The 25,623-nt window shown below is 38.6% G+C and overlaps 1 protein-coding gene and 1 long non-coding RNA gene across 5 annotated transcripts; one reads left to right on the plus strand and one right to left on the minus strand.

Moving 5' to 3' along the window:
* Positions 1-1,528: 1,528 nt before the first annotated feature.
* LOC307142531 lies at positions 1,529-14,400 on the minus strand. Its single transcript, XR_013818489.1, has 3 exons — positions 14,131-14,400; positions 12,474-12,565; positions 1,529-3,842 (listed from the first exon to the last, which is right to left on the minus strand). It is a non-coding gene; the product is annotated as an uncharacterized lncRNA (long non-coding RNA).
* On the plus strand, positions 14,154-22,966 carry zbtb18 (zinc finger and BTB domain containing 18). 4 transcript variants are annotated; one of them, XM_079843495.1, is made up of 2 exons: positions 14,154-14,671; positions 18,318-22,966. In XM_079843495.1, the coding sequence occupies exon 2, from the start codon at positions 18,332-18,334 to the stop codon at positions 19,943-19,945; it is 1,614 nt and encodes a 537-aa protein (XP_079699621.1). In that variant the 5' UTR covers positions 14,154-14,671; positions 18,318-18,331; the 3' UTR covers positions 19,946-22,966. The 4 variants fall into 4 exon arrangements, with proteins under 4 accessions (XP_079699621.1, XP_079699619.1, XP_079699620.1 ...); XM_079843493.1 differs by having other exon boundaries at positions 14,625-14,848; XM_079843494.1 differs by lacking the exon at positions 14,154-14,671 and adding an exon at positions 16,178-16,377.
* The last annotated feature ends 2,657 nt before the right edge of the window (positions 22,967-25,623 follow it).

Consider the following 25,623-nt stretch of genomic DNA (forward strand, 5'->3'; position numbering starts at 1 on the left):
AGCGTCAGTATCTGTGAACGTAATAATTGGTGAGAACAGAACTTATATACTCCAGATGTTGAGTGATGATTGGCTAGATCTATGGGTAACAAGTGAAATTTGAGTCTTCCAGGTAGAACTTACCCTAGAGCTCCCACTTTTTTGTTTAATTACTGACTTTCAAATATTTATTGTTTAAAAACAATTGTTAATGGAATCATGATTCATTCATGATTTCCATGCATAGATAATATTAAAGGCAATACTCTGCAAAAAAAGACTTTTAATTTTAATACAATTAAAAACAAATATATTTAATACAGTGATTTAAATAATGATAATATCTCTCTTGCATGGACTGTTTGTCATATTAAATTAGTTTCACTCGCTGTGCTAAGTTCTTCCTCAGGATGAGCACAACTGGGAACAGCTGGACTCAACTAAGTTTAGCGACGATATTGGCTTTTACATTTCCAGAGGGCCCAACACGTCTTCACAGGGGACAAGGGGCTGAAAAATACACATCTGGAAGCGCAGACTGTATTTGCATAACAACAACTGGATGACATAGCTTCCCTCTTTTCTTTTCTTCACGTCTTGAAGAATGTTTGTTTTGGCTCATCTTCAAGGTACAGGGATAATCGCATGGAACCCCCCAGGATGTAGAGAATCTTCTCTGGGAAGATTCTTCAGCTGAATCTTGGTGAGTTACCAAGTGCATTTTCACACAGGAAGTTAATCACAGTTTTTTTTTATGCTTTGTCACAGTATAACAAAATATTTAAATATTTTTTAACATTGTGATTGTGGCAAATGTTCCATAACTCAGCCAACTGTAATGCAATACATTTGTCACAGAGAAAAATGAGCAAATTAGCATCAGAGTCTTTAAGATCTTTAACTCTTTAATGCACCACACACAGTTATTTTTTTATTTTAAAGGAGTAGTTCACTTTAAAATGAAAATTACCCAACGATTTACTCACCCTCAAGCCATCCAGGTGTATATGACTTTCTTCTTTCTGATGAACACAGAGTTATATAAATAAATATCCTGACACTTCCAAGCTTTATATGGGTCCATTGAGTTTGAAGCTCAAAAAACCACATCCATCCATAATAAACTTACTCCAAACGGCTTCAGGCCTTCTGAAGCCAATCGATGGGGTTTTGTAGGAAAAATATCAATATTTAAAACTTTTTAGAAGTAAAATATCTAGCTCCCGCCAGACCACCTTTCGTATTCAACTTACGGAAAAAGCTGCATAACCAGCCGCCAGTGCGTCATCTGTCGAGTTAATAATGTTAATAATGTTACATGAACAAGTGTCTATTTATATCTTCAGTCAAACAGTAAATATTTGTTTATGTCTGTGTATCTACAGAGTATGTCATTAAAGGGTGTGTGTGTATTTGCTCATTTTATACGTGTGCAGTACGAATATGTTTTCATATTGATTAGCCATGATTAAGAGAATATTGGATCTCAGACTAAATATTTATCACACCACAATTCCCATACTCTTTAAATAATAAAAATGTAACTCTTAAAATGGGTAATATTTTTCATTGTTTATTCATATCATATTTTAGACATTATGGATGGGTTAAACGTTTGTGACAACATGAGTGCCTAAAACCAAGGATTAATAAGTTAAATCAGATACAAATTTTACCTCCAGTAAATTATTTTGGCCAAGTTTTCTCTATGATTATTCTTATGGTTGTTATTCACACCAAAAAATATATAGAACTACATCTGTCTGTAGTAATATGATGTATGGGGTATAACCCAGGGGTATCAAACTCAGTTCCTAGAGGCTTATTTGAAAAATGTGTTGGAGCAGAGTTGGGATTAAACTCTGTAAGATTGTGGCCCTCCAGGAGTTGAGTTTGACACCCCTTATATGAAATGAAATGAATGCTACAATTTAGCTTTTATGTTTTAAACATTAAGTTAAAGTAATAAGTATAAAAATATTTTTTCTTGGCAGGTTTATGAGAGAAATAAGAATGTCTGATTATGAAACAAATCAGTTTTTTTTCTTCAGTCTGAATAATTTGGTTATATGCATTAAACTGACATTCAGATCAGCTGGCTAGCTAGATAACTAGCATAATGCCTATACTATTTGTATTCAAGTAAAAATCCAAGTCAACTGTTTTGTGGTCTGTTTTACTGTTTCTATAAAGAGGCTATCTTTTCAAAAAGCTTTCCCATAATCTGCCAAATGTCTTGAAAGACACATCTGCAAGCTCCTCCTTAGACAGCCCCACCACTGCATCTCCTCACATCTTGCTCTCTGATGGATGGTTTGTTGTAGTGTATGCTGAAAAAAAATCAGCCACTTGCAATTCATCAGGCCCGGAATAATGAGCGGAGAGCTACATTGATTTAGCCCGGGGCTTACAGCTCGAACATCTGGCCTGGTTGGCAGTCATATTCAAGGCCAGCACTATTGGAAAGCTTTCTTTGGAGGGTCCAGATGCAGAGAGAGGAGGATCGGTACAAATGCTACAGATGGAAACGCTGGAACAGATGATGTGGTGGGCAGCTCCCGCCACCGTTGGCACAGGTAGCTTGTCTCCAACAGCTGGCACAGGTTAGGCATTCCTGGGAATTGGTGCCACAAGGCAAATGTTCGCACTGGCAGAGGTTGTGGTTGTGGTACATACACACACTGTTCGTACAGGTATCATCAATCAGGCGAACCGTGGGACTGAATGATAATATGAAAATTGTTCATCTTTGCTTCTGTTGATGTGGTTTATTTCATCTGAATTTCTATTTATAGTAAACCAATTAAGAGGGCAAGTCTATGTATAATCAATTGATGTATTGCAAAGAAGCTAAAGCCTTAAATTACAGTTCAATAAACAAGAATTTGATATTGAGTGACTTGCTTTACAAACACATACTGTACATTTTTCGCTCCGTCAATGAAAATAGTTCTAAACAAATTAGTAGTGAAGTTACGTTCCTGAATGAATCACAGTTTTTCAACAAATCAGTGAATAAATGATTCAATGACTGAATAAAACAAAATGATTAAGTGATTCCCTCATGAAACAAGTGGGCATATTGTTAACCTGTATATTTTGATGATTTTGGGCACTGGTAATTCACTACACATCGGGACACTGATGACATTTCTGGCACCATGACAGCATACTCGCGTTAAAAAAAGTCGCCACTGTTATCAACAACAGCAAATGTGACGTATCATCAATGCTTCTTGTTTTGCAGTGCATTTCAGGATTTTTTTTTTAGGGAGCACTCCAGGTCACTAGAAGGATTTTGCAATTGAGACAGCCTTGGCCGACTCTGCATTTGTATGTAAAAGAAAAGTATAGTGTAAAAGCCCCTTGGGTGCTCCTGGAACGCTGCTCAGCCAATCAGAATCGAGGAAAAAACTAAAGCTCTGGTATAAAAACATATATGATAATTGTGAAACATTTTCTGTTTTGATCAAAAAAGATGCTCATTCTCCATTCTCCAGTATGCTACACTTCTAAAGCAAAGGGTAAAAACACACTTATACACATGAAAAAGAAAAATAAATCCCTCAGTCATACTCAGGCATGCTTTTGGATTCACAGACGAAAAAATAACAGATTGTGTGTGGGGGTTGAGTCTGAGACTGTGAATATAATGGTCTTGCCCAGATGTATGCGTCTGGACTGCTCAGACTGGCACAAAGCTGGCCACTGCTCACTGATGGACATCTGGATAGCAAATTGGTTAATGGTGCCTCCAAGCCAAAAGGTAGCCAGCCATCTCCTCTTCCAGCAATGGAAGAACTGCCGCGCATCTGTGTTCCACCTACCCCAGGAAAACGTCCCCCTACAGGCATGAGAAAAGGCTGAAGAAGGAGAGAGGAGTAGTGCTTTAGTCCAAACCAGGTCTCTGTCTGGAGGGCAGCGTGTAATGATGTGGGTTTTTAAGACCATTGCGTATGATATAAAGTTAAAAGAAATGCAGCATGGTCAAAACATGGTTTTGTGTGTGTATGTATAACAACAAGATATACTGTATATATATATATATATATATATATATATATATATATATATATATATATATATATATATATATATATATATATATATATATATATATATATATATATATATATATAATAATTGAATCGTTCATTCAATCGATTTGTTCAAAAGTGTTCAAGAGTCGAGTAATTCGCTAAATCAATTTGTTCAGAAAAGTTGATTCATTACTGTGGCTTTTTTTTTTAAACTATTTTTGATTGCGAACTAAAGCTGCAAAGTAACTGGCAATACTAAATGTAACTTCTTATTGATTTAGAGGCAGAGAGTGAAGCATTTTTAAATTCTACTCAAGTATATTTCAAGTATATGTACTTTATCACAGTTTTTCTTTGGAAAACTTTTACTTCACTTCATTCCAAAGCATAATGTCATACTTTTTACTGTACTACATTTCATAAATAAAAGTTTTTTTACTTTAATACTTAATTACATTTAACATGTAATACTTTCTTACTTTTACTCAAGTAAAACTTCAAATTACTTTTACTTGAGTAAAACTCAAATGTAGAAAAACTATATTTTTAATGTAAATAAGTATTAAATGATATTCAATATGGAACGTAGTGCAGTAAAAATTTAAATATTATGTTTTGGAATGTTGTGAAGTAAAACTTTTCCAAAGAAGAACACTGATAAAGGACATATACTTGAAAAATAAAATTACATGGAAAGTAAAAATACTTCACTACTGTCCGCCTCTGGATTTAACTGTTGAATAACACTCGCAATCGTGCTATAGACCTTTCTCACAACTTCCGTATTTGCGACCGGAAAATACGCAATCGTCGTGGTAATCTTCTTCCTCCCCGGGCAGGGCTACAGGTAAACAAATGGCGCAAGCAATGAGCAAGTGTGATTGTAGCTTACCGGGCTGTTCTTGTTATTCGCAAAAGCAGCCGTATCTGTCGTTTCATTCCCTGTTGATGGTGGAGTTTGAGGGAAATGGGTTCAGGCTATCCAGCAGGATGAAGGACCAAACTTCCCTGCTCGTGTCCTACAACCCTTTCAACGCAAAGCGGCTTATGACGCACCGCTGGGGAAATGTAAAACAAATATTTTTTGTAAACTAATATTTAACTTACCATTATTAACGGAAATCTATTTAAATGTTTCTCAGGCTGTAGTATTGTTTCACTGACGGAACTACTAAAATAAACATGCATCCTTAAATGGATGTTGCCTCGTGAGTCGTGTACATATATATTTTTTATTTTCAAAATGTATATTTTATTTAATATATATAAAATTCACTTTTGCAAAATGCCTCCATACATATTGTGAATTTATTTTTATTATATTGTAAACATATATTATTATAGATTGTCTTTTAAAATAAAAACATATCTATAATTCTATTTAAAGTATAATGTTGTATGTTAAAAAATGGAATTGTGCACACTGCGTGATGTTTAAACTATTTTGAACTGTAGCCAAAGTCAGGACAAACAAGATGTAATCTTGGTCAAGAAAGACGTGTCATGTAACGCTGGTTCTTTATAGCAACGTAATGAGACTTATGTAAATAGGCCTAATTGTTCATTTCCATCAAATGTAATTATTTGGCAAATCCGTTAGTGAAGTTGTATAGACTCGCTGATCCATTTTCTCTTGGCCGGGTATGCTTTTCTGATGTGTTGGCTGATGTGACAGGAACTCTGGTTCCGCAACGATTGCGTATTTCCGAGTGAGGTCAATTGTTCTGAATATCAGCAGGAATGTGCCGCACATTCAGTATACACAACAATTGCGATGCTCTGTGTATTCTGACACCTTTCTATCAGAACCAGCATTAACTTCTTGAGCAATTTGAGCTACAGTAGCTCGTCTGTTCCAACCACACGGGCCAGCCTTCGCTCCCCACGTGCATCAATGAGCCTAGGCTGCCCATGACCATGTTGCCGGTTCATCACTGTTCCTTCCTTGAACCACTTTTGATAGATACTGACCACTGCAGACCGGGAACAACCCACAAGAGCTGCAGTTTAGCCATCACAATTTGGCCCTTGTCAAAACTGCCCATATTTCCTGCTTCTAACACTTCTAACACTTCAACTTTGAGGACAAAATGTTCACTTGCTGCCTAATATATCCCACCCACTAACAGGTGCCGTGATAAAGAGATAATCAGTGTTATTCACTTCACCTGTCAGTGTGTCATAATGTTATGCCTGACTGGTCTATATTATAATGTTAAAACTGAACAAAGGTTTCAATTGTTAACATTATTTAACTGCATTAGTTAACATCAAATAACAAGAACAATATCTTTTAAAATGTTAATTTCTTTATTTATTAATACATTTTTTTAATCGAAAGTTGATGAACAATTGTATTTTTATCAACTAACATTAACAAAGGTCGATAAACATTTTTTTTTATATTTTTTATATTTTTATTTATCTTATTTCCTATTTTTATCTTTTACTTGATTTATTTATAATTCTACTTATGTTAATACTTTTTATTCTAATTTTATTCTATTTCTATTTTAATTTCCTGTAACTGTTATTTGCACTGTCCATGGAGCGGACCTGTTTACATTTCACTGCCAGTTGTATATTGTGTATATAACTGTGTATGTGACAAATAAAACTCTTGAATCTTGAATCTTGAATCTTGAATAAATACTGTAAAAACATATTGCTCATGTTAACCGCCAGTAATGCATCAGCTATAACTATGTTATAATATAATAATGTAGTCAGCTATACTGAACATTTGAATTTCATAGAGTTTTTCAGGGTTGCTGGAAGTGCTGGAGTACCAATGGCACATCGCACCCCACACTGCTCCAGATTCAATTATAGGCAGATGTGATTAGGCAAGCAGATGTGAATGTGTATTAGACCTTGAAATCATAACACAACACATTAATATCCTGGACCTACAGTAATATTTGGAACACCGATTTCACAAATGATCCATTCAAAGAGCATTACCATCACAACTTGTGTATGTAATAAATGTACACAGCAATTACTTGACAGACAGAAGAAGCATTGTAAAATTAAACTAAAGCTTCCTTTTTTGGCCAGATCTCCACCATCTGTGGATAAACAAGTTAAACACACAGCAGTTTCCCCTGACGCCTGAACCCTAGAGGATGTGCCCTCCCCCCAAACAGATGCAGCACCTCCAGAGGCTTTGGGTGCGCGGAGGGAAAGAACAGCTGTTCCCTTGCCTAATAAGAGGGCTACAAGTGAGACAGGTAGGTCATGAATTATTTACTTGAAATGTTATTATTCTTAGCTTCTGTTAAAAATGTCACCATATCCTCTGATCTGCAGGAAGTGATTTTTAGGGTATGTTCATTAGACTTAACCATACGCTGTAAAGAGGGTACATACATTTTCTTGACAAGTGCAGTATTGACTTGTTTCCTATTAAAACATGTAATGTGAATTGCTTTGGATAAGCGATATGCAAATGCATACATGTAAATGTGGGGCCAGGACATATCAAAGGGTTCATCTCACCTTGTTTTTTTTAAATAACATGATTTACCTGCTTGTCAATTGCAATTTGCAGGTGGTATTGGGGGAGGGGCATCCTCATTATAGAGAGGATTTGATTGGACAAATATTGGTGTAGTTCAAGATGAGTCATCAGATTTTTTGTCTGCTTTTTAAGAAAAAGACGGCACATTATAAATGTGTTATCTGCTAAACTTTTAATCTGCTAAACTTTTCCTCAACTTTTAGGAAGTCACTAATGTATTGATGCCTCGATACTGGGCAACAATTTTTTTTTTTCAGATTTAGCCTAAACCACAACATTCAAAGTTTCTTTTAAAGACAGTGTCAGTCTTAGGTGTGCTAAGATGTTGCTGTAAACCTAATACTTTAAGTTTTTTTTTACTTAAATTTTGTTTGGAAGTTTGGAATGTCTCCAATTAACTCACTTTGATACAATTTTCAGCATTCAAAATGCTGTCATGATATGTGTCATATTTGCATACTGAGTTGCGATTGTTTTTGTTTTCACATATTTTACAAGGAATGGGCGATACTACCGAAGGCCAATATTGCTGATACTAATACAGATATATGGAAAGTTTGGAAGGATAAAATTGCTTCATATCAAAGCTTCTATGATATGAAGCTTGTGTTAAACAAATATAACAATCATTAATATAAAAAAATCCCTCTTGATACAACATCATTATCAGAAGCATGATATATTGCTTGTTCTTAAAACAACTTCTTTCCTTCCTTGTGCAGACGTCTTCCTGCCACTATTGATGTCCAGCAATCAGTCATTTATTTGCTTAAATAGTGTTGAATGCATAACTGTCCGAATGACTGATAAAGTTATAATAAATTTTGCCTCACATTCGTATTTCAGCACAGAGCCATATAGTCCTTTTTCCAGCTGTGTTATTTATCACCCAGCATTAACCTTCATTTATCAGCATGCCTTCACCAGTTAAAGATGGATTCCTCCATATGGCTGGGTGCTTCATTAAATGCTAATTATTATGAGGTATAATAATTGTGAGGCTGCTGTGTTCACTGGGTGACGTGCTGCTGCAGTGTCCCAAGAGAGGAGGAAATAGAGCTCCAGAAAAACAATCCCACTGTTCTCCTGAGACTGTGTGATCGCCCATCTGATGATACGACCGCTTCTCTCCAGCTCGTCCTCTCTCCTGGGAGCACGTCTCTCTCTGTTGCCTGTCTGTGCTGGGTGTGAAGTAAGGGTGACATTGCCGTGCTGATGTTTCATTGTGTCAGCACTGCAGATTTCATATTGCATTTCATTGAATTTGTGTTTGTGTATATTTATCCTCTACTCTTTCGGAACCTCGATTTGTAAGAAATATTTTCTTGTGGTCTCTGTACTGCCTCACACACAACCCCTAGACAAGGTTTCGTTATAATATGCTTTTCTTGCCTGCATTGTGCTTCCTGCTATTTGGTTGGTGTGTTGATTCAGTGGGTTTCTATTGGGTCTTTTCAAGGCCGTAACCATGTCTTGAACTTTGGGGGGGATATATCTTTTTATAAAGCATAAAGAAATAAAACAATGAAGGAAATTCTATAGGTCTAATTCTAGTTGGGAAATAATCATTTTGAATAATTTGCAAATATTTGCATTAATTTGGATTCGCACACATATACTTTTATTTACATGCCTAATATGTTGAAAGCGTAAAACGTTTCATGTCTCGTCACACTAAAACTTTTTCAATTCATTTTTGAGAAAAAAGTACAATTGGTCGCTTAAAATTTCTATCGCAAAACAGTAAAACTTAAATGCTTCGCTATTTACATCTTTCCTCACTCAATGTTAAACTGACGCTTCGCGCTGGAATTCACACTATGCTTCTCTGAATAGTAAGCCCCGCCTTCTTTGATGTGATTGGTCATCTCAATCATTTTGACATTGACGAGCGCTGTTGGACGGCTGAGGACCAGACTAAAAATTTAACTTTTAGACCTTTTTGTCATCATGATAACATACAGAGTGCTGTTATATTTATGATAAACCCAGAGAAAGTGTCCAACTACTAAGGACCTATTTGAACTCAGGGGGCTTCTGATAACAAGAGAGGCCAACTTTTAAAATAACTGAATAATGATCTTACTGTATAACATAAGCCAAGCTCTCAGCCCCCAGATTTATAGAAACAAGTATGTACAAAATCAGAACATAACCAGGGCTGTAACCAACATAGACATTGAGGGGGACAAGTGAAGCCCCCCCCCCCCCCCTTAAAATTAGAAACGGCCCCCATGGGGGGGCTTGTCACTTGTCCCCCTCAATGTCTAAGAGGTCCCCAGTTAGTAGTTGGACACTTTCTCTGGGTTTATCATAAATATCACAATCCTACCTTCTGCTAGTCTGGGTTGGACACCTAAAGTGTTGTTGTGAGTAGTACTAAGTATGGATCAAATAATGTTGTTGCTGTCCATCTCTTTATCGTCGTAAGCCTCACTCAAACATTTATCATCATGGGTACACTCTGAGAAGAGAAATTAGTAACTCTGAATGCACAGCATAATCCTATATATTTCTTCAAGTGTACTCTTCTTGATAGTAGCCTATTTGATGTAAATCATTATTCAATTATACACATGCACATACAGTATAGCCTACATGTATTTTAGTAAAATATAATTTCATTATAATTCTATAATTCTTAATAATTCCATTATATTTTGAATAAAAAGTCTAAATAAAAATAAAACATTAAAAACTTATACAACATTATAATGTACAGTATGAAACATTCGCTAAAGATTTTCTTTAACAGTGTTATTGTTTTTAAAGATTAATGTTAGATTATGGTAAATGTAAAATGAAATGTAAAAACAATACTAAAATAAAAATTAAGAAATGTTCAAATAAAAATATTTTGTTGAATATTTGATTGTATATTGTTATATATGTTTTAGCATTACTGGCATCAGTGTTTAGCCATATGTATTGTGCTGCAATATTATATAGTCCATAAAACAATCCCCCCAATAATTTACTTTGAAACTGAGAAAGTGCCTAGTCCAGATGTTAAATGCCAGAAGCCAGATTTTTGCTGTCTATGTGTAAGTGCCAAAGACAATAAATGTATTTAAATTGTGGGTAGAAAACCAGCATTCGGCAGTGTAGAATATTAGTCATATTCGATTTGTTGAATAAAAACGAGGCTGTAAGGGGGTTGAATATATTGCGTTCAATGGATTGTACAGATGTTTGAACATACTAATAGTTTAGCTGATGAAACGTCTTCCGGAAAGAAAAAAAACTTTCAGCAGACAAACACTCATAAGTATGGCAAGCCGTTTTGACTTTTAGTCATTCCCGAATATGAATTCTTGATATCAACAATTACATTTTCACTAGTTCAAATGTTCATTCTTGATATCAGGAATTAGATTTTTACTAACAATGGCAATTTTTTATATCAGGAATTAAATTTCCACTAGTAAAAATGTTATATATTCATTCTTGATATCAACATGTTATCATGTTCTTGATGCTATCACATGCAGAAATACGAATTCTTGATATCAAGAACTAAATTTCAACTAGTAAAACTCTAATTCTTGATATCTGTAATTGTGTTTTCACTAGTGAAATGTCACCATAGGCTGCCATTCAAATTCAATTATTGATATCAAGAATTGATTTCTTATTAGTTGAAATTCCAATTTCACATATCATATATACAATTCTTACTGGTAAAAACCTTTATTTATCAATAATTATGTGGTTACTAGTGCAAATGTCTATTCTTGATATCAACAATTAAATTGCTACTAGTAAAAAAAATCCTTTTTGATATAAATAATTAAATTGTCACTAGTGACTGTTAATTTCTGATATTATTAATGTGATTGTTACTAGTAAGAAAGTCATTTTATATGTTTTCAGATATCAGGAATAACACATTTTCAAACCTTTTAAAATACATTTACAGATATCAAGAATAAACATTTCAACAAGTGAAAATTACATTCTTGATATGAGGAATTTATATTATATAACAAATTATTGATATCAAAAATGATTATTTTTACCAATTTTTTTTTATTTCTGATATTGGAATTTCAACTAGTAAGAAATCAATTATTGATATCAACAACTGAATTTGAATGGCAGCCTGTGGTGACATTTAACTAGTGAAAATACAATTACAGATATCAAGAATAATAGTTTTTACTAGTTTTCAACTTCTGCGGGTGATGACATCATTGTTGATATCAAACTTTTTTTTTTTTTCTAGTGGAAATGTAATTCCTGATATCAAAAATGTTCATTGTTACTAGTAGAAATCTAATTCCTGATATCAAAAATAAGAATTTTAACAAGTGAAAATGTAATTGTTGATATCAAGAATTTATATTCTGTGAATGATTAAAAGTCAAAACGGCTTGCCATATATAAGACAGCTTTAAAACTTGTGCGTTGTGAAAATTACGTGATCTAGGACTTTTATAAGTGCGTGCCTTTGTAAAGACATCTATCCTTTACAGCTTCTTTTTCATCTGTGTTAAATTAAATAAGGTGTCAAACCCTGACTAAGGTCTATTAACTGTAGAGCATTTAAACTGACCACTATTTTTGGGCTTTGAATTCATACAGGGTTCACGTCTTGGATGACATTACTGTGTCCCACGCATAATTTAACTGCTGTGAGAGGTGACTTTACTCAATGCTTGCATTTGCGTTTGTGGCTGTACATTGTTCGTAGGCTTTGTTGCATGTTTAATCATAAAGGTCAGAGTACTGTATAAATATCTGCTTACAGTATGTCTGTCTAATAGCTCATGTCCACATGAAATTCCTCATAATTTGGATGAGCAGGCTACTTGCCACCAGAAACGTATTCATATTCCAATTTGTTTATATAATTAACACATATCATACTCATAATGTGTGAAGCATGTATAATCTTGTGCATGTAAGAATGCATAAAAAACTTTAGCTACCGTAGTTATGTTGGTGCAAGTTGAGTGAATCCAGTCGCCATCCACAAACATGGATTCCACAGTGACCTCAAGAGGTGGGAATGCAGAAGTACCTGATTAGAATAAACTGTCAAATGTGTATTCAGTGGTTGTCCTAGCATTATATCCTGTACAAATACACGATTACAGAACACATGATTTATCTGGAGGGAGCTGTAATGCAATATGCCAAATATAAGTCACTATATCAATATCATTATATTATAACTACTGTAAAATATACACGTAACAATGATTCACTGATAAAACCAAGCCATGGTTAATACTATAACTGTAATAGTGAAATAAAATGACTTTTACTAGTCCTCTATCGCTCGTCTGAACATTGCTCTTAGTTGCACAGAAGCGAGGCCTCACATCTTTGACTTCAGTCTGAACAGATGGAGAGAACTCCAGTAAATATCATTTCAAACATCAGCCGTGCTTTGCTGATGGCACAGCCGTATTCAAGGGACTGTCATCTCCAAAAAAACATTTGGGATCAAAAAGGCCTGTTGATTATCATACTGGAGCAGAGAACTAACAGCAGTTATGCTAATAGTTGGAACTATACATGTCGTGAAGCAATCATGTTTGGGGTAAAAAAAGTGTGTATTAATGTATCTTTTTTTCCAAACTGAAACATATTGACTAAATACTTAATAGAAATCTCTGTGCAGTTTTTATTAACACAGAACATAATGAAAAGTTGAGTGAAATGAAAACTTGGACGCAAAACATTTCATTTGATTTAATATTTAATTATATTGATGTGATCGAATGATGATAGTTCTGGATAACTCTTGTACAGAACAAGGAATAGATTGTTGGATGACGACATGGAAAACACCAACACATCACATGCCTGGACTCATTTGCCACATCAGCTTAATGAGGCCATTATTTGCATTACATTATAATGAAATTATGTCAAGATTCTAGTACCAGTAGGACAGTGGTTTGTTTTGAAATGTATTAGTAACGCCAATTAGTTTACTGGGACGCATGAGTGTGGGAGCGTGGGTGATTATGGGCGGGTGCGTTCGGCAGCCAAATATGACAAGCACGTGACCGTGTTCACAAGGTCCTGAGTGAACTTAGCGCATCTGTGGACCATTGCACATGCAGTAGCTTGTTAGCATTGCAAACGTTCACCTGTTGACGAGCTAACACACAAACGGTAGTCTATATGGCACGTAAGCACAGGAATTTGCCTATACTAAACTAAACTTATTTTCTTTACATTTTATAAAATTTTATACTGCTAATGTTGTTTTTATTTACCTTCATTACTCATCAACTGAGCGATTTAAACTGTTCCCATTCATGCATTCATTCATTCATTCATTCATTCAAAGAAAGAAATTGTTCCAGTTTGTCGTGGCCCAAATGTTTTCATCATCATTTCACGTTAATGATGATGACACCAATAATAATAGCATAAATATATATCTTCATCCGCTTAAAAAACGATTTTGTACGCCAAATATTAAAATATTAGAAGCCCCTTTTCAAATGTAATGGTTTACTTTTGGCATTGTATTGTATAATAACAATAATAATAATAATTGTAGCGTTTCATAAGACACTCAGCTCACATTTGTAATATTTTTAAGTGGCCATATTAATGTCCACTAACCCTGTGGCTCTCTCTCTCTCTCTCTCTCTCTTTCGCTGTGTCCCCGCAGCGCTGGAGGAAGTTGCAGTGCACCTGTTCTTCACCGCTGCTCGGCCAGTGACTACAGTACCCACGTAACATTGCGCAATGTCCCTCGATCCGCGCGCTGCGCCAGTCAGCTCGAGGAACCCGTCCGTCCGTTCGCTCGCTCGCTCGGCCTTTTTTTCTGCTTTCTCACTGTTGCCTGGTGTCAACCTACGCCGAGAAAGAGACATCCCTCCCTCTTCCCCCCTCAGCGGCAGCTTCCAATTTGCCTTCGCTTTTCTTTTCGCCTCTTCCATTGGCTTGCGCGCTGCCAGTCAAGCGCTTCCTCTTTACAGGAGAGTTGAGTAGCAACAGCTCGGAAACATCTGGCTGCCGCAGCTCTCGTCGCTCCGCTCGCCTGCTCTGTCTTTCCTGCCACTGCAGGTTGTTATGGAAAGCTGTTGAAAGTCAATCGAGTTGTTTTTCTCGCTGAGAGGATTAGACGGAGGAAGCAGGAAGACGTTGGACCTGGTTGTCTGTAAGTGCCTGTGATACTAGGTGCTCTTTAAGGAGATGAAAGGGGGGTTGGAGGCACGGGCTGGATTGTTATGGGGAAAAGTAACGATCTTTTTCACGCGACTGTTGGTCTTCACGCGCAGAACGAGTTGCTCGAGCGCGTGGCATCGGGGCCTGTCGCAAAACTGTAACACTGCAGGTTGAATGCTTACTTTTTATTTGTTAGCCACACTAGCTAGCTTTTCCTGAACGTACGGGGTCAGGATCCAGAGAAAGACCGTCGGCAGTGCTGCGTGTGTGTGTGTGTTTGTGTAGGAGTAGCCTGCTGCTATAATACCATTTCCTACCTAGGTGGACTCGTAGTTTATTTTAATCCAGTGTCTGTTTATTTTGTATCGTAGCTTTTAAGTTCAAGAAGGGCTAACTTGGCACAATTTCGTCTTTCTGGAGAACTTGCCAGTTTTGAAAACAAGTTTACTTTGAAATATCACAGTCGCTATAAAGCAGTGTAGGCTTCGTTTTTTCTTTTGCCTTCGCGTTGACCATTTGCTTTTGTAAACCAAAATATGTCATATTATTCATACGCGAGCGAGCCTAATCGTACGTATTTTCCATTGAATTAAAAGCTTCTATTAGTTGTTTAAAAGCCCCTGAGACCAAGTGTAATGTTCGTGACAGATGCAGCAAACTCTTCGTTCTTGTGCCGTTTTATGCATTTAAAATCATTCTCGCATGTCAATGAGTTTTAAAACTAACTATGTTCATTTTCACGAGTGTGACATCCTTCAGAAGAGACCTTCAGATTATAGTTATCTTTGTTTGGCTGATTTTAATGGTAAACAGGAAACTGTTGTTTGGCTTGGACCAAAGAAGTTTCTGAAAATTATCACAATTATAAGTGGGATACTTGAGAAGAAAGGATACATGTAAGACCTAATGCGGAATGCGGTGTCTTTTGTTTGAACCATACTTATAAGGCCTGTATGATTGTTCCCATTGTTTCTTAATTCTCCCCCCCCCTCCTCTGTCAGTTGTCCAAAGGGTTAGTAAAATGAATGACGGTAATGGCGCAGCCAGTGAACCATAAAGAAGTCGAAAACAATATCAGCTGCGTGGATCTGTCAGTTGCAAATGTGCTGTGCTGGCCTTTGTTTATGGTTACTGGAAGGAGAGGGGGGAAAAAACTTGAGGGTATTTAAATTCTCAGTGCAGGAAACTAGGTTAGAAAAAAGTGTCGGCTTTCAGACGGACCCAGTTCCAAGTTCTTCTTTGCTGAGAGATTACAACTAAAGGGGGGAATTGGCTAGTTTTCTACAGAATCACCTCACAACACTTCCCTTCCTCCCGTTTTTAAAGGGGGGAAAGAGAAACAAAGTTGTATAAAGGAGAGGCTGGTGGCAAGAGTGTAGAGGAGTAGCATATGGCACTAAAAGGAGCACAGCTGGAGGTAGCATTTCCATCTGAACATGATGTCAGAGCAGCTGACAGGCTGCCATCCCCCAGTCTTTTCTTCTAACGCACAGACTGGGAGTTAGTGTGTGTGCGGATCTGTGTGCAGGAGGAGGCATCGCATTCCCCTCCAACATCTCCTCCACTTTGCATCTGTCCCTCACAGTTTGATTTTCTCTCTCTTTCTCTTGCGTCTCTACCCTTTCATTGATTCGGCGAAGGGAGTTACAGCCGGCGCTACCACAACAGTGGACTTAATCAAGTTGATGCGTACTGCAGGTACTGTACCGGGGGGTCCGGGCAACAGGGATGTGTTTTGAATAGGGAGCTCTCGTTAAGTCTTTTTGCGTGTCTGCCATCAGCTATCAGAGTGTGGGAAACGGGAAGTAAAGGATTTTCAGCTGGTGTAGCGTAACCAGGCTGGGGACAAGTGACACTTTTTGTTGCCAGGCAAGCGTTTCATTATTCTGTTTGTTTACAGGTCTTCTTTTCAGTCACTTTGTTCTTTAATGGCAAATTGTTGCTCTGTCGGGACGGTGTACAGTGGTGTTGTTGGTAGATGCTGATAGTATTATTGAATTAAAACAAGCAACTCTTGCGTTTATGTGCTGTTAATCTGTTCGGATCTGCTTTTCTTTTTTAATAATGAGATTTTCAGTCCAATTAAACAAAATTCATAATCTTCCAAAGTGACAAAAAATGCTTTTAGGGAGACGAATCTGCAACTTTACACAATCAGGCGTTCTTCGAAATGTCCCTTCTTTAGGCTTTTGCTCATCTTTCCTTTTTTTCCCCCTGTTTGTAAGGACTAATTTAGAACTTGCAGATTTGAGCTGCCTGAATTGGCTAGACAGCTGTAATCGCACTCCTCCTAGTCTTAATCTCTTTATCTGGGCAGCAGCTGCCATATGGTCTCAGTCAGCTGGATCAGATGTTCATAAGCCTCCTTCTCCGTCCCTCTCTGTCCTCCCAGTCTCCTAATTTGATCGCTGCTACCTTGTGAGCTGTCCTGCAATCTTTATTTTTAGCCATCTTAAGGATTAGGATTGATGTGGACTACGGGGCACTTAAAGTGATTGTATTGTAAATCTGCTGTGGACCGCCTCTTTGGGGAGGATGTTCCATTTCTCCAAAGATTTTGGGGAGGGGGAAAAGGGGAGGAGAGGGTTGGCGAGAGGTTTGTTATCCCCCTGTCCCCCTATAAGCCCCTCATTAATGAAGGTCTGAACGCTGTTTGGGGTGGGGTGGGGGGCTTTGGCTTGCTATCCCAATCAGATTTAAATGAAGATTCAAATGAGTTCATTTAAGTCCGCTGGTTGAACATGACGCTGGTGCATTTTTTTAGACGGGAACGATCTCCGCGGGTAACAGGTGTGATTTTCAAAATGTTTTGTTTATTTTAATTGGCCCTTTTTTACTTTGTAAATCGTTTATGTGTAACCTTTTTTAATGTAATGCATATTTCTAGTTTTATTTATTTTTTATCTACTGTCCGTCTTTGATTACGCACGTCACACTGATGTTCTGCTACCTCGGTTACCTTAGAGATCATGGTACTTAGTATACTTATATGCAGTGTGCCCATGATGGTGAGCTGTTTGTGTACCTGTAAGCCTGTTACCTATACTTGGCGTCCTGGCCAAAGTGGGTTATTATAAATAACTGCTCCAGGAGCACAGTGAGTAAAAACAGGAAAGATTCTCTCGCACAGGCATCTGTGGAATCAGGACTTCAGCTCCTTACATCACGGCATCTGATTAAAAACTCAAATGATTCTGATGGGATGCTCACGGCTAAATTGCTTTAAATGCAATTTTCAATAAAGATATTTTTATTTACATTTTGGTTTTCATTTCCCAGGTTGTGCTTTAAAGCGTTTAATTAAAAGGGTTGGTTTGAAATGTAATATTAAACACATCGCTGCGTACTTTAAAGTGCACAAGTGAGGAAAACGCAATTAGCTTAACATATAAACTGTGATGTTATACTTTTTGCATGTGCTTTTTTGTAATCCTTTTATGTCAGGACTGTGGTGAACATTTTTCCAGTGTTCCCACAGGGGAGGAGGGAGGGAGAGAGAATTAGAGTGTGAGAGTATGTCTGTGTGCATGGAGCGAGAGAGAGGGACAGAGCGGGTGGGAAAGAGAAGTTCCACACAGAGCACAGACAAAACAATTGTTGTTCTAGAGAGCCTCACTAACATCTGTGGTCTTTTGCAGGTTATGAAGACAGCATGGAGTTTCCAGACCACAGCAGACATTTGCTACAGTGTCTGAGCGAGCAGAGACATCAGGGATTCCTTTGTGACTCCACTGTGCTGGTCGGTGATGCCCAGTTCCGAGCCCATCGCGCAGTGCTGGCTTCGTGCAGCATGTACTTCCACCTCTTTTACAAGGACCAGCTAGACAAAAGGGACATTGTTCATCTGAACAGCGACATTGTCACTGCCCCGGCCTTCGCTCTCCTGCTTGAGTTCATGTACGAAGGAAAGCTCCAGTTTAAATCGCTTCCAGTGGAGGATGTGCTGGCTGCCGCCAGCTACCTCCACATGTACGACATTGTCAAGGTGTGCAAGAAGAAGCTCAAGCAGAAGGCCACAGCTGAGGCCGACAGCACCAAGCGGGAGGAGGACGCTTCCAGCTGCTCGGACAAGGTGGAGAGCTTCTCAGAAGGTGGAAGCACGGGCCGGCCGGCCACCGCTGACCTGCTGCAGAGCGATGACGAGGACATGGAGAACAAGCGGGACAGCCCTCAGGTGCCGGGGAGCATGTGGATGCGACTGCCTTCCGACCGGACCACGTCTCCCACCACCAGCCCCAGGGAGGCAGAAACGCACGGTCCCGACGCTGGCAAATCCCCCGCCGGCAGCCCCAGCAGCTCCACCGGCTCCCTGTCCCGTCGCTCTGCGGCGTCTCGGAGAGTCTCGGCCGACACCGATTGTGTGCTTGACCTCTCTGTGAAGTCCAGCCTGGGTGGAGGTCCTGGGGAGACCATGGCAGGCAATCATTACTTCTGCAGCTCTGTCACCCCGGACAGCCTTCAGAGTGCTCTGGTTCAAGTGAAGGTGGAGAAGGACACGGGCTCGGACGATGATGAGCTGGTGAGCGGTGACTACGAGATGGAGCACAGCGGTGTGAAGGAGCCGCCCAGCACCAACGGGACTCACATCAGCCTCGTTGCGCAACGGAGGCTGGGCCTGGAGGCTCACCTTTCGGCCCTGCGCGAGGCCTCGCTGGCCAGCGAGCTGGAGCGGGACGACAAAGGAGGCGACGACGACACGGACGCCCTAGGAGGGGACAGTGAGCGAGCGCATGAGGCCGCAGGGGTCGAGAGCTCCCTGTTGCCTTACGTCTCCAGCATGCTGGGGGCCCCACACACTCAGATCTTCATGTGCCCCTTATGCAACAAGGTCTTCCCCAGCCCTCACATCCTGCAGATCCACCTCAGCACGCATTTCCGCGAGCAGGAAGGCGTACGGGCCAAGCCGGCCAGCGACGTTAACGTCCCCACCTGCTCCATCTGCGGCAAAACCTTCTCCTGCATGTACACGTTAAAGCGCCACGAGCGGACGCACTCGGGCGAGAAGCCCTACACATGCACTACTTGCGGCAAGAGCTTCCAGTACTCGCACAACCTGAGCCGACACGCCGTCGTGCACACACGCGAGAAGCCGCACGCCTGTAAGTGGTGCGAGCGGCGCTTCACGCAGTCAGGGGACCTGTACCGACACATCCGCAAGTTCCACTGCGAACTGGTCAACTCGCTCTCGGTCAAGAGCGAGGCACTCAATCTACCCACGGTCAGAGACTGGGCACTGGAAGATAGTTCTCAAGAACTGTGGAAATGAACGCTAAAATGATAGCAGACTGTTTGAACCGCTTGTTAAATTGATGAGAGAGATCTGAGTGACATTTTTTGGGGCAGAGAGGCGAAGGTAAGAGTGGGGCAGAGTGACGGCCGAAGGGTCTGAATCAGTCATTTTTCTTGTATGTACATTGCAAATCTTGTTGAATTGCACTTTACTAGCACATGAAAATGTTACTACTGATTTTCTTTTAATATATTTTCTGGTCTTCTTAGGGTTTTTTTTTTTTTTTCTTTTTATAAAACATGGGTGCTGGTCTCAGTAACCAACTTTGACAGAAAACAAATATTCATTGGGATTTTCAACTGTATATAATTTACAGTTTTTGTATACGCTCCTAAATTTCAAGGAACATCTGCCATGAAAAGCATATGAAGATTTCAGGTAATAGACAGAGGAGTTTAAAACTAAGGACACACTAAACGGGTACAATGATCATATATTTACCTGGACACACTCGCCTCTTGTTTGAGTATGCGCGTGTGTGTGTATATATATATGCGCACTACTATAATTTGCCGATAACATACCTGATGTGTGACTGTGGTTGTGCGTGCATGTGTATTCATGCGCACACATACACACGTAGTGTGTGTGAGCAGGTCAGTCCTTTAAGTCCCATGAGGAAGCTCTAAGCTCGCGTTATTTAAGCTCTTGTACATTTTTGACTCGTTATAGGAAACTTGACTGATGGAAGACAAACAAGGCACTCATGCAATGTACAGCTTCCTTTTTCATATCAGTTGCTGCATTTCTTCTATCCTTTCTTACTATGATTTGAAGTCATTTTCAGTTGCATTTTAGTTGCAGTCTCTCTACATCACTTGTTTGCTACTGAGGTTGGTTTTTACATCGGCTGCATTTCTAGAGATTTCTGTAGTGTTTTATTAAGACTTTTCGTTTTTAAAACGGAATCTGTTGTTGCATGATGTCTGACCTGTATATTGAAAAAGATGTGACTTGCTGTATTGCTGTACACTGTAATTGACTGATTCATTACAGTCAGGGCACCTGTCTGTTGAAAAAAAAAGTACCTTTAATATTACCGCTGTAGAAATTGCATGAATTTTATTTAACTTACTCCTTTTTTTGGTTGTTGTTTTTTGCATCGGAGAGTGTATTTTTTAATTAACTCATTTGATTCCTTGGTAGGTTTGAGTTTTTTTTTCTCCTCTCATTAGAGAATTAATCGGGGGTTTTGGTGAGATGTTTATTCTGGGCTGTGAAGATTGTGGAAGTGCACTGACGTTAGGCTGCAGTATCTACACACCAAGCCAAGCGATTCGGTTTGGGCTCGCTGTAGGATTCGGAGGTTAACGAGGGGCCAGGTGTCAGCAGAAGCTGAATCGCCACGTTTATTGTTCAGAAGGCTAGCGTAGCTCCTGCTAGCTTCTCCTCACGCGCTGCTCTTCCCAGTGCTGGGTCCTCGACTGCTGTTTGTCTCAGTGTCCTGTTTACTGGCTGTTGTCATTTGAATCATGTCAGCTCTGTTTGTAATTTATTTATTTATCTTTTCAATTGGCACTTGCTTCGGATTCGATTGCCATGAAGACACATTTGCGTGGCTGATGGTACAGCTCTTCTTTATGGGTGTCCTCAGCAGCGCACATCTATTTGAAGAAAGCTGAAGGATCTTTAAACAGCATAAAGCTCGACACACTCTGATCCGAGTGGTTTGTGTGCGTGTGTTTGTGTTCAATACATAAGTCTTTTTTTTTTTTTTTTGTTCGTCACTTGAACGTGTTTGGCAAGGTTGGTTGCACCTTTTGAAGCTTAATGAAATTAGAATGATGTGCAAAAGAGGCCTTTATGAAATGTACACACCTAATTATTAACCTGACTTTGTTACACTGAAAAAAAAAGATCTATAAATTTGTGATTGTTAAAAAAAAAAAAAGTTTTGCAGCATTTGTGACTTTTGAAAAATTTTTATTCTAAAAAGGGTTTATTTTTTGTTCTTTTCATTTGCAAAATTATATTAGGGTTTCTTTTTTTTTTTTAGAATGTGAAAATTCTGTTAATTTTGTTTGTTTGTTTGTTGGTCGGTTGGTTGGTTTGATTAACAAAAATCACTTTCATTGTCAAATCCAGAGAAATAAAAAGCAAAAAAAGCAAAATGAAAAACATATGGCTTAGCGCTGTAGACATAGATCAGTCACTCACACGGTGCTGAAATGCTTGAACTACTTTAGTTAGAGAGGGCCGGGGGCTCCACACATGTTTCGAGCAGGACAGGAGTGTGCGCCACACGGGCCTACTCGGGCCTCAAGAACTGTCCTTCCATATATTTGGCTGGTGCAACGGCTAGTGAAAAGGTTGAGCTTTGCCAACAGCGCACGCTCCTCATGGCGTTTTGCACGGTGGTACTTTTACCTTTTGCACTCTAAAATGTGACAGAAAAAAAATATCAACTGTGGGGTTGATTTGTTTTCTATGCTTTCTTTTTCTTTACGTTTTTTTGTTGGCTTCTATTGTACTTGACCGCCTTAAACTACTGTTATCAGCTTATACTCAGAGGGTGAAAACTGGAAACTGTTGCTGGAATACTGGATGTCTTTGACTTTTGTTCAATGGAAATGAAGCTGTGAAATGGCCTATGAAGCATATCCATAAATTGGACACCCCTTTAGTTTACTTGAAACCCGGGAACCCCAGTGTGAAGAACAACTCTTGTCAAATTCAAACTTGGTGGCTAATGAGTATGGGAAAGAAAAAATAAATATCTGTTGAATTCAAGGACAATCGCTGTCTGGATTTATATTTAAAAAAACAAAAAAACAACAACAGAAGATTTGACTTCACATGTAATTGCTTCCCTTCTGAGATTTTTTGCTATGTTGACATTGTTCTTTTTATGGATTTAGACATTTAGCTTTGACAATCATAGTATGTTTCATTTTCTCAAGGGAAGTAAATTATGAGGCTGTTTAGTTTTGTACTTTTGGTGTGCTGTTGGTGAAATTTTTAAATTGTGTGCAAACTGCAATAAATTATAAGAACCTTAACCTCTCCGTGCCATTTTTCTGTCAGAAACTTCTGCCGGGATTGCCAGAGCGATGACGGTGTGCGGATTGGTGAGACGGTGTTTGTGTTTTTGCATTCGGTTCAATAATCTTATTTACTGTAGATGCTTGTGTGGGTGGAAACATGTTTTCCAGTGCGTGAGGTCTGTGGATTGAGTATACTGTCCGAATGAGTGAGTGTGTGAGTGTACATGGTCTTACATGGCTCATGTGTGTGTATATGCTGCTTTAATGTCTGGCTGGTGCTCCAGTAAAGGCGTGGGTTGGACCTGGGAAAATGTGCAGCAGCTTGTATGAAGACCATCCCCTCCCCCTGCCTCTCTCACACACACACACACACACACACACACACACACACACACACACACACACACACACACACACACACACACACACACACACACACACACACACTCAGTCACAGGCTGCTTCCAAAGCTCCTCAAGTACAGTTTTCCAGAAAACAAATCAGCTTTATCTAATGTCTCGCTGTTTGGCAAACCTGGCCTACAGATGCACTAAAGGCTGACCACTTTTAAGTCAGCGAGCGTTACTCAACAGGCCACTGCCACAGATGGTCCCGTGCTGTAAGCCTGCCCCCCTTACTCATACACACGCCACCTCCTTCTAATTGGTACGAGATTTAGTTTTTGAAGATTTTAGATCCCTGTGCGCTTTTTTTATTATGGAAGTATGAAATGTGCCTCATTGTTTTGTACACTTAAAAAATGATTGTAATTTTAGCAGTAACAGAGTGTAGTAAGTAAAAACCTGTTAATTGGTTAATCGTAAGTTCCTTTACTACATATGGAGGAAAAACTATAATAAATAATGAGGCATTTCATGCTGTTCAATTTACAGTTTTTGGAAGTGAAAAAAAAAAACAAGTCGTCATATAATTTACAGTGAAAACCTCTGAATTCTCTGACATACTTCACATTTGATGGTTTTTCATTGAAATAACTATGCTCCTTCTTAGAATATTTGATCAGTTATGTACATTAGGGTTGTTAAATGAATGAATTTATATTATTGTGCACCTTCAAAATATTCGTTTTTACCTCGGCTTGTGGAAAAGCTACTTCATGTGGATTTTCATTACCACCTGTTTTTTTTTGGTGGTGGTCAGTGTATTATAAAGGTACAAAACAGAATTTCGAGCATCTGTAAATCGCTACAACATTATATCAGCTAATGAAATTATGAAATTTCAGTGTAATGGTTATTTCTAGACAACATTGTGCGCACTGATTTTCTGAGAGATGAAATTTGATTTGTGGGTGCATTCACATACAAATCTGCGCCTAACATCTGGTTGGAACGGACAGTTGATGCTTCGCCGAGGCATAATGGTTTTCTCTCTTTGCTTTTTTACTATGAATTTAGGTCATTAATTTGTATCTGTCCTTTGTTTACTCAAGGAGCAGAGACAAAGGGGCAGCTGTGGAAACATTTGGCTGTGCCGAAGGGTAGTGGGCTCGACGTGATGAGTGTATCACCAGCTTGGGCTTCTATATGTGGCTCCACCACAGAAGTTAGTGGGAGCGGCGTGCCAGCGTACTGGGGAGAGAGCGGCGCACATGGCATCAATAGGGCAGCCGTTTCGCTGAGGTATGACTGATTCTGCCCACGCAGATACGGTAGCTGTTGAGTGCCTCTGCATCACCACTCCCTGTGACCAGATCCAAATATAAAGTACATTAGAGAGGCGCAGACAGGAAGAGGCCTTTCTGTTTGGTTGCGTTCGAAATGCTGAAGTTAGTGGATTTATCTAGCATTATTAACCCTTGTGTTCTGTTAGGCCATTTTTAATAGCTTATAAAAAAAATAGTGTCCGGTGGATTCTTTATGATTTTTCTTAATCTTATGAGAAATTATAAACTAGTTTGATAACACTTTTGCCCTAGATGTTACATTTAATAATGTTTAGCCGCTTAAAAAAAAAAAAAAAATGACATTAATTATCATATGCTATGATAGTCTACACACTGTAGAAATACACTTCTGAAAGTTATTCTGATTTCTTTTAAAGGTTTTTTTTTTTTTCTTGCTCAGGTCAAATTGACTTCAAACAGATGTGGATATAATGAATACCAGTCCCACTTCTGTCAACTTTGTGGTAAAAAAAAAAAAATAGATGGTTAAAATTCTACAAAATATGTATATCATATATTTGCATCAATGGTTCCGTGAAGAACAACCATGGAATATTTCCATTGGAACGTTTATTTTTTTAAGAGTGTGGGTTTTGATTAGGTCAGAGGCGAAATGAGGGTTGATTAAAAAAAATCTATTATTATCTTTACATAATATGGGGATGTGTGGGACTCCAATAACAAAAACAATTGACACAACATAAAGTTTAAACATATTAATAAAAATGACCTTAAATTGATCCTGACCTCACAGAAACGGACTTAAAAAATGTATCCCACAACTTTTTCTCTTCCTGCCTGACTATTAATCAACATATAACTTGATCATAAATAACACTGTTGCATACATATGACCTGTTATATGTAATACATATAATATTCTTAACTTAAATATTAACATATAAAACATTTCATTTGGGCTTCTACACACATCATTTTATAACAGAATATTCAGTGCATTTCCACTTCTCAGTGAGTCAAAA

Source organism: Gobio gobio (assembly GCF_949357685.1).
Source record: "Gobio gobio genome assembly, chromosome: 18".
Classification (NCBI taxonomy): Eukaryota; Metazoa; Chordata; class Actinopteri; order Cypriniformes; family Gobionidae; genus Gobio; species Gobio gobio.